General features: G+C 41.6%; 1 protein-coding gene across 3 annotated transcripts in view; it reads right to left on the bottom strand.

Moving 5' to 3' along the window:
• Positions 1-6,972, bottom strand: part of SPIRE1 (spire type actin nucleation factor 1) — an 83,944-nt gene extending 76,972 nt beyond the window's left edge. For all 3 annotated transcript variants that reach the window (XM_044426580.1, XM_044426579.1, XM_044426581.1), the window contains exon 1: positions 5,147-6,972. In XM_044426580.1, coding sequence (XP_044282515.1) covers positions 5,147-5,483 — 337 coding nt within the window. In that variant the 5' untranslated portion in view covers positions 5,484-6,972. The remainder of the gene's footprint in view (positions 1-5,146) is intronic.
• Between the last annotated feature and the right edge of the window lie 3,187 nt (positions 6,973-10,159).

Consider the following 10,159-nt stretch of genomic DNA (forward strand, 5'->3'; position numbering starts at 1 on the left):
ACTTATCTCTGTAATCCCTGTAACTGCCATCCTTGTAGACAACTCCTCTCCTCACTTGTTAATCATTAATCATTAAATTTTTGTTCAAAACAAAGAGTTCAGAATAATGCGACAACTTTTTTCTTTTCATCACAACCATCCTTTCTTCTTTCCCCACTGTAGCAGAACATTAAAAAAGTTCAGCATTCAAAAGTATCTCTCTCTAAGGAAATTATTCAGAAAAGAACCAAAGACGTATAAAATCTGAAGAGAAAGCAAGCTGTCTTCTTCCCAGGACCCTTTTGAGATATGTCAGGCTACGAACTTTTGAGATAAGTTAGCTGCTTCATGCACAAAAAACACCATCCAAAGTAGCTGCCTCTAACCTTTCAAAGTCAGAGAATTATGGGCACTGTATGGAAGGTAGGGGGATCATGAAGGCAAGGACTGCCTCTGTGCTTCCTTCATTCTCAAAACACTTAGACAGCAATTTTGACTAAATTATTTATCCTTGCTCACAAGGAAAAAAGGCTGAGACGCCACTGGGACTCCTTGAGTCACAGTGGAACCTCATTCCTCTTCCACTTTCCTGGAATTCCCCCTTCTAGCGTCAGCTCCTAAATCACACATGCAATTTCAGCATTACATCTGATGCTGAAAATGCCACACTGGGTGTGAAGCTGGACATTCCAAATTCAGAGCCAGCTCCAAGCTTTATTTAGGTTGGAACTAGAACACCAAATTTTCCTATGGCTATCTAGATAGCATCTAGCAAACATGGGATTATACACTAAGTGATGCATAATGCTAAAAGAGAGTAAGAAGGAGCAATTCATATGCTTATCACTAGCTGACGAACAGAAAAAAGGAGAACATAGGAGCTACAAAGCTCAGTACAATTAGGTAGATGGGAAGTGTTTGTTCTTTATGTTAAAGAGACCATCTTTATAATAAGCAGGTTTGTAGACATACGCCAGAAGTAAAAATGTTTTAAAGTGACATTTTGCTTGTTACGTTTTTCAAAGTACTACCTTTCTAACTTAACTTTTACTTCTCCCAATTTTCAGGAAGTTATGACATTGTGTGCTTGACATTCTGCTTCGCAGAAACTGAAGATTTAATAGTAAAAGTCATACAAATGTATGAGTCAATTTCAACAGAAGTATTCAAAAAGAATACTTCCTATTCCACTTTCCACCTTCATTCATATTAATTTCCATGGTTCCTCCCCAAACTGAAGTCATGCATTAACTGGAAACATACATTAATTGGTTTCTGATATATTTCAGACATAAAGTATAAAGTACAGAAAATAATGCCCACTACAAAATCACCAGTCTGAAAACTGCATGTTTAAATCAACAGTGGAGCCAGATAAAACATTGGATAGAAGTAAATAAGAAGATAGTTTGGGAGAACAGGAATGCTAAAAACAACTGGGAATTTGATCTTCCATTTTTTTTCTGTTCCACTGCATAAAGATACTATTGAATACAACCTCTTTATCTTCATGAAGTCCAGGCATTATGGAAGCTGGAGGTTCTAAGTTAGTTAGAAATGGAGATAGATTCTTAAATAGAGTGAATATAAAGAGTACTGAATTGGACCTTCATGCTCAAGGTCCAATTTATTCCTATATTTATTATATTTATATCCCACTTCTTTTTTTCCCTTTCAAGGTGGTTTACATAATCTCTTCTCCCAATTTTATCCTTGTAACTGCCCTGTGGTGGTTAGGTGGCAGTCTGTGGCTGGCTCAGTCACCCAGTGAATGTTCACTATCAAAACATAATTTTTTGAGAATAATTTAAAATACCCAAGAGTTAATATTTTTCTCTTTTTTTTACTAACAATGGTGCTAACACAACTGCAACTGCAGGTGACTAGTTGTTCTGGATGGAGAGGAACCTCTTCATATACCACAAAACCAACCTGTTAATGGAACTGGAGGAACTTCATGGTACAAATAATGCTCCTGTATCCACACTGTTGCTTCTCCACAGAGATCCTGGCTAGAGCATGCTGGGGGCTGTAGGTTTTTTTTTTCTGTCTAAATTTATATAGGATTATACCTTAAAATACTAACCTCAGAGATCTTATTTTGAGTATTGATTTTAATGGGTATATGCAAAATGTCTATGCTTACAGTATTTCACTGTAAATTTTAAACATTATTGTTGCCTTTAAATAGCATGTGCCATTCATTAAACTAGTTGATACTAATGGATTAGTTCAAAGAAAATAATCAGAATATCTTTTTTCTTTCTCAGTGATGCAGAAATATTTTGAAGGACTTAGTAAGGATAGAAACAGCATACAATGATGAATACTATTTTACACCACATCATCAGAGAGATTATCTACCCAGATCATTAACCAAAGCCAGTTCAGTATACCCTTATCTCTGTACATTACAACATTTTACATACATGTTACAGCAATGTAAAGTGTGACTGGGCTAACACCAAATAATAGTGAAAGTCATGTCTAAGTTCACTAATGCGGCATTACATGGAGGGTAAAAGCTCTCACTGGCAGCACATCTATGTGTTTAACATAGAGTAGTCCTAATCATGTAGGAAAGAGACAGATTAGTTTTAACAGTGAAAGGTATTTCTAACCGCTACAGGACCAGCTTTCTTTCAAAAGCTGCTTTTTGGAGTCTGGCTTTGAAAAAGTTATTGGGAAAATAGCTGCACAAGTTAACCTGCTGGCTTCATTTGTTACTTTCTTATAGATTTTGCTTTTAACCTGGATGCCATCCCATCTTGTCCCCTTCTGGATATGTCTGTCAAAAAGGATATGGCTTGTTATAAGAAGTAGAAAAAGTCATCTTGTTAATGCTGATAAATTATTCAGTTTGCTAGGTGGACAGGTGACTGTTCTGGTATAACTTTGGCTAGAGTTCTAAACTCTTCCTGTACATTTAAAAAAAACTTCCCTCAGTATAATTAGCATCAAAAAGCTGTGCTACTTGGTAGCAAGACACTATTGAGTCTGAGCATTCCCTCTTTCTTGAAGACATCCAATGACTGCCAAAAAACCAAAGTTCTTCCACAGAGATGCACTTGTAGTAAAATGGATAGCATGTCCTACTCTCTTACATTTTGCTAATAAGTGTTTTGAACCTAGCTAAATGAAGAGACTAAGAAAAATATCTTCATATCATAACTCATGGCTAGCACTATGAGTTTCTAAATATAGAATGCTCTTAGGCTGAATAAAAAGTTTTACCAAAAAAAAAAGTCTACAAATGTCCAGTCATATTTTCCCTTTACATGTTACTCAATTTGTTGGGTAAAAAATTGTCTGAGTTGCATTCTATGTCCTGAAAGCTCTGTGCTCTAATCACAGATATTTCATGCCATAACTAAATACTGTTGTAAAACTACTTTGTCCATACTCAAACATCCTTCTATTCCCCAGTCAGTTAATGGCAAAGAAGCCCATATAGGAAAGGAAGTCCATTCATCACTGGCTTGTGAAAAAAATTGTGGGGAGCCAAATACTGAAAACAAAGTAGATATTAATCACTACAGCAAATCCCCCTATTGTTCTTCCTATAACCATAGAATAAATTTTATACCATATCCTAAAGCCTTAAATACAATTACTCCCATTTTAAATTTTAATATTACTTGTTTTATTTTGTCCACTTATAATCCACAGCAAAATAAGCATCCCTGATGTATCACTTTTCATATGTAATGCTTAGTTGATTATACAAGTAAAATGACAAGCATAATCTATTTACTGCCAGAAGGAGTTGATGAGATGACTCTGAAAAGTAGTTTAGGATGCTGACTTCCTTTTTCTAGTATAATGAGAGAGATCTGAAGATGCATGCCAACATATGCAACACTAACGTGACATGGTATTACATATCATATAACATAAAGTGCATATTATATATAAGTGCTGAATCTAACTTATTGTAAAAAGTACTCACTTCCAAGGAAAAGAAACTCACATTTTATTCCTGTTTCTATTATATGTTTGGTTTGACATCCCCCTTTATTGAAGATTGTTAAAAAAATTAATATACACATTAGAGTATGTATTTTCACCTGCTTGTTTTCTACAAATGACTCTTGCAAGTACCGTGTGACTGCAGTAGAGCCACTTTAAGTTCCACTGATACTGACATAATTCACTGTCAAATAACTTGGTTTAGGATAGCAGTCTGACTTGTTTTGGATTTGGAAAACACGCAAAACAAAGGCACAAAGCCAACAGACATTAAAACCTACTGCTAACAGCATGCCTGGGCTCTGACAGCTGCTCTCTTTGTTTTGCTTTGCAGTTCCCTCCCCCATCATGATGCTGACCTACATGAGCAGCTTTGCATCATTTTCTTCTCTACAGGGTTTCTTCAACCAGAAACAGAAAATTCTGGCTTAGATGGAGTCAGAGCAATTCTGGTAAATACAGACATACTTCCTCCATCCATTTGACACTGTCAATATAACTATGTTGCTTATTATGAATGGAAATGCAACAGCAAGGTGTTTTTCTTAGGTTCCCTAATCCAAAAATGAAACCTCTCCTACACAAACCAAGACAGCTGCTCAAGTTAATTAAGCCACCCTTCCTACTCAGAACTGCTTACCTAGGTGTCAACCATGATGCACTATGAACAGCAGGAAAGATTTTTGTTGAAATGATGAGACTTCTATATTTCAAACCAGGACAGAAATGCTATTTTCTACAGAAGCGGGGAAGGAGAAAGAAATGCTAAACAGCGAACTCTTCATATAAATGGAGTAGCTGAGAGAGAGGGTGCATAAACAAGGCAAACAGAAGCGTTTTTGTACTGTGCATGGGGTGGCGAGCTGGGAGAAGTATCGTCACCCGGAGGCACGAGGCTGCAGCCCATGTTCACAGAAACATAGAGAACAGATAGTGGAAGGCAAGCCATGGAAAAGATTCCTCCCCTCTGCATTGCATTACTGGAGATGCGCAACCTCCGGCACCCAAGAGCAGGAGATGATGGCTTGCGGGATGGGAATGGGAGGAGGGGCGTTGTTAGGGGCATATCAGTTCCCACTGAAAGCAAATGCCACGGTCGAAAACAGCCGAAGAAGGAACTGCCACCAGGACCGGGCTGAACTTCCCTGGAAAACCGGCTGAGGAGAGCCGGCCGGCTGCCCTGCGACGCTCATTCTACCTGCTCTCGGAGAGCTCCGAGCGCTGCTGCTGCTGCCGCCGCCGGCGTCCAAGGTGACAGCTCCGTCCCTCCAGATACGGATGTCGGCGGGGCTCTCCACCCTGCGCTTTGAGGACTCTCCGCGGCGGCCTTGGGCACGGAGGGACCCGCAGCACTGGTAGCACACGGCCCACGCCTGCTCCTCGTTGATGGGCTGGTTGTAGAGCTTCAGGATCTCCTCCAGCGACAGGGCGTTCCGCAGCGCCGCCTGGCCCGGCCCGTCGGATCCCCCGTCGTCTCCGCGGCCGGAGGTGCCCGGCACGGGCTCGTCGCTCCCCGCAGCCCCGGCGTGAGCCATCCCCTCTGCAAGGAAAAGCCTGTGGGCTGCCCTTCTCGTCCTTGCCTGCGCCTCACCGCAGCGGCCGCTGTTTGCCGCGGCGCGCCGCCTTCATCTTCTCCCAGGCGCCTCCCCGCCCCCCACCAGCATCATCGCCACCACGGAGCGCGTGAGCCGCCGGGCGCAGCCCCGTCGCCGGCGAAGAATCCAAGCGCCGCCGACGCTGGGGCCACGGAGCCCGCCGACGAGTCGAGCCAGTCCCCGCGAGGGAGGAGAGCATGAAGGGCGGGAGTCACCTCATAGCAACGCAATGGCGTCTCTCCCCCGCCCTCCGGCTCTGCCGGGCTATACCGCCTCCTGCCTGAGGGAAGGAGGAAAAGGAAGAAGGGGAAAGAGCGGAGGATGGAAGAAGGGCAGCGGAAGCGAACACGGCCCGGCGTCCACCACGGGGAAAAAATCAATCACGCACCAAAGAATTCTGTAAGGAGATTTGCCAGGCGGAAGGATATGGCTAACCTGCCGCAGTGCTGCGTTCCTACATTAATAGCAGCCTTCAAACCGCCAGCGAGTACAGTTTACAAGTTCCTGAAGGCAGCTTGAGTCGTGCAGAACTAAAGTAGGGGAGGAGAACGCCTGTAACGCAGTGGTAGCGGCCTGCGCCCTTAAAACAAGTGCGAACCCATAGTGGTACAGCTGAGGTAGGCTTGTGGGATCTACTTCATTCTTCTGTTAGAACCCTGAGATCCAGCGACAGGAGCCAGGAGCAAAATAGTGGCTTAGCTGGGTGGCCGCGAATGACGGATCAAGGAATGGGGTGCCTGCTAGGCACGTGCCTGGCCCAAGCGTTTGTGATCAGTCCAGAACCAAAACTCGCAGATCTTTTCCTTTAAAAATCTACTCCAGGTTTTTCCCCATCCCCAACTCCCCCCCCCGCCAGCCGCAGCAGTTAAACTTGGGAGAGGGGCCGGGGAACCTTCGTGTCAACTTCGGAGTCAGAAAACTTGATCTGTGTTCTGTCTACCCTTTACGTTGAGTACACAATTACAAAACCGGAGGTTATGTTCTCAGTCCCACTCCCAGGATTAATGATTGTAAATATATAATCGTAAGTCAGAAGAGTTATTGTATGTATATAAAATAAACGCTTAAGTGCTGGCCATTTGAATTCATGTACTAATGTTACATTTGATGCAGAAAGTAGTGATAGGAGATCCCCTTCTGCACCAGTTCAGAGCATGGTGTTTGTTATTCTCCTTCAGGAACTGGGGTAGAAATCTAATCATAGGTGAGACTCTAACGTAACTTAAAGCCACACTACCTAAACTATTTAAAACCCTGGCTCAAAGAATATGCTCAAGATGTATGCTGAAGTTTCCTTGAAGTGTTCAGCTGAATTTTCTTTTATTTGAAAGCGATTCTAGCAACTAACCCAAGTTTGCCACACAAGTAGCTACTGCCAGCCTTTAGCTATGCAGTGCTAAAGCAGCTGGACATTCAAGTTAATTTTAATTAATCAGACTGGGGACATTTTTGAACAACTACAGACAGTGCATCAGTTCATCCTCTTGGATGTCACAACAGGAGTCAAGTCACTGTCTGCAATAAAGGTATTCTCAGAGCCTACAAAACATGAAACCATATCTGAAAGCCCAAATATACCTTCCCAAGAGGGAATCCTTGCTGAAGATGATGCAGCTATAGGGTCTGCAACTGAGAGCTAGTGTGGTGTAGAAGTTAAGAGCATGGGACTGGGACTCTGGTGATTCGGGTTCTAGTCCCTGCTTGGCAGTGGAGCCAACTGGGTGGCTTTGGACCAGTCTGTCTCTCAGCACAACTTATTTCACAGGGTTCCTGTTGTAGGGATAAGACTGAGAGCAGCAGGAGGAGAATGATGTAAGTTGCTTTGAGTTCTTTAACAGAAAAAGGCAGGATATAAATCTAATAAATAAGTTGTCCTCTCTACCTTGTCTTCCTGTGTTTTATTTCTTTCTCATTCCTTGATTCACAGCCCAGCTTAGTTACTTATTTTTTATCTTGTCTTGTGTATCCTAGAATATTCTAGGCAGAATTTCTTGGATACATTGCCACACTGTTAGGTAAGAAGGTCATAACTTAGCAGCGGAGGATTCATTTTGCAAATACAGGTCCTAGGCTCAATTTCTGGTACGTTCAGTTAAAAGCAGAATCTTTGGCAGCAGTTCTTGGAAAGCTGGGAAGCTTCCAGATGGAGAACTTCTAATGTTACTAATCAAAAGGCATTGTGTGCTTATTCTAGCCTTTCCTTTTAACTGAAGCACTGGGGAGACATGAGAGAATTACAAATGGGGTAAGAGAGAAGGGAGAATTTACCATTTGTTTCACTCAGTTTTTTGTTCTTTAACAAGTTGCTTATTCAAAAGAGCCCCCCCCCCCCACAATGCATGATTTTGTAAACTTGCTCAGGTATCTTTGGTGAGGGACTTGTCAAGATCCTTTTGAAGGTCAAAGTAAACAGTGGTGATTGGACCACCCCTGTTCATGTGTTCACTGATGCTGTCAAAGAACTGAAAAAGATAAGTGATACACAATCTACCATCAACCAAAGCCATGCTGATTCTTTTTCAGTGGGGCTTCTCCTACTATACGCTTACTAATGTTATCTTTTACAAGCCTTCCATCAGTTTATGAGGAACAGGCATTAAGCTAGCCATCCTGTAATTTTCCAGATCATCTCTGAAACCCTTTAAAAATTGGTGTTACATTGGCCATTCTCCAGTCCTCTGGTAAAGAGGCTCATTAGGGACATACTACATATTTTTTGTTTGAAAATCAGCAATTTCATACTCAATTCTTTAGGAATTATAAGATGGGTGCTCTTTAGGACTAGTGATTTATTCACCTTTAATTTGTCAATAAGTTTGAGAACCTCATTTTCTTATGCCTCAGTTCCTCAGACTCCCTTGCTCTAAGTATCAGTTTAGGTACAGCTCAATGAAGAGAAATGAATTGATTCAGCTTCTCTGCAATGTCATTATTCTCCTTTAGTATTCCTTTAACTCTGTCATCAGGCCTATGGTCCAACAGCCTATGTATCTGGTTAAAACACTTAAACAATTTTTCAACATTTAAAACATTTTTTAAATTTTTAAATTTATTTTTATTGAAAACATTTCAATAAAGTTTTGTTGGCTTTCTTATTGCTGGCAATATGTTCCTCAAAGGGGTTTGTTTGCCTTGTTCAATAATAATTGAAATCACTTATTATTAAAACACTTCCTCATCTAGAGGCCTTCCTGATTTTGTGTTCCATCTCAAGATCACCCTGAATGTTCTGCTCTGGGGACAATAGAGTGTTCTTGGCAGTTATATAACCAATACTGTCACCCACAGTGCTTTTGTGGAAGAGTCTTTCTAGCCTGCTTGATACTGTGTCCTCTTTGACATACAGAGTAGTACCTCCTTCCATACACCTGCACAATTTATATTCAGAGAAGAATGTAACCTACTGGTTGCCTCCGTTCTCCCATTTTGACTTCAAAGTTTTAGCATAGAAACACTATACATCTGGTCTTCCCCAGATGTCCCTGATGCATGCATTTTCTGGTATGGTTCTTAAGCCTCTTTTATTTGCTGTCATGTTTCTCTATATGCTTATGGTCTATTTCCTCCCCATTTCCATTAAGACCATTGAAAACATTTTCATCTTCATTCTCTAGGGATGATTTAACCAGATGCTTTCCAGCTCCTGTCATTTCTCCCCCAGGTTTCAGTTTAAAAAGCTGCTCTGCCTTCTATTTTTATGATTTGCACCAGTAGTCTGGCTCTATTTTGTAGAGCCTGTCCCAAAATGTTCCCCAGTGCCTAACAAATCAGAATCCCTTCCTTCTACACCACCATCACATTTCCACATTGAGACTCCTTAGCTTTGCCTTTTAGCTGGCCCAGCATGTAGAACAGGTAGCATTTTCACAGAAAGCCATCATGGTAACCCTAGATATCAGCCTCTTACAGCTATCAGTGTCTAATGATCTAATTGTCCACTAACACAAGCCTCCTCAATCCTCAGGGCACATCCTTGGCACATGATACATAGTTTTCTTCTCAAGAATGGACCTATTGTAAGGGATTATTTTCCTTTCCATTCCCTCTCTGTGATAGCAGAAAAACTGTGTGTCTGGAATTAGAACACTGCTATTATGTCCCTCAAGTCCCATCAACCTCTCTTACCTTCTCTAGGTCCAAAAACTTTGTTTCAAGGAAGCAAGCTTGTAATGAGCTCCTAGCTCTCAGAGAACACCAAGCACACACCCATGGCTTCTGTCCAGCAGGAATAGTCACTTAGTACCATATGCTGGATAGCACCGCACCCTTGCTGGCTTTTCACTTACATAAGTGTTTTCTATTGCTATTATTGGGCTTGTCTACCTGGAAAACTTATTTAGCAAGAGGAGGTGGGGATTTCATAGCTATTTATATTGATGCTTATTATGACAAGACACCATGCCTTGTTGCTAAACATGCATGAGTGCTTAACTTGTGTGCTGACACTTTGACCCTAGAAATGATGGTGCTACATCACTGGGGCTGCTTTCACATGTGTATTAAATAAGGCAGCAGCTGCTGCTTTGCCGTTTGGTAACTTTCTAGTTAGGATATAACCATTTTTTGGGTCTAATATACATCTGCATGTGGTTTTTGAAACAGAATCAGTGTTCTAT

This window comes from Varanus komodoensis, unplaced genomic scaffold (assembly GCF_004798865.1).
Source record: "Varanus komodoensis strain SLA01 unplaced genomic scaffold, ASM479886v1 scaffold17, whole genome shotgun sequence".
In the NCBI taxonomy this organism is placed as follows: Eukaryota; Metazoa; Chordata; class Lepidosauria; order Squamata; family Varanidae; genus Varanus; species Varanus komodoensis.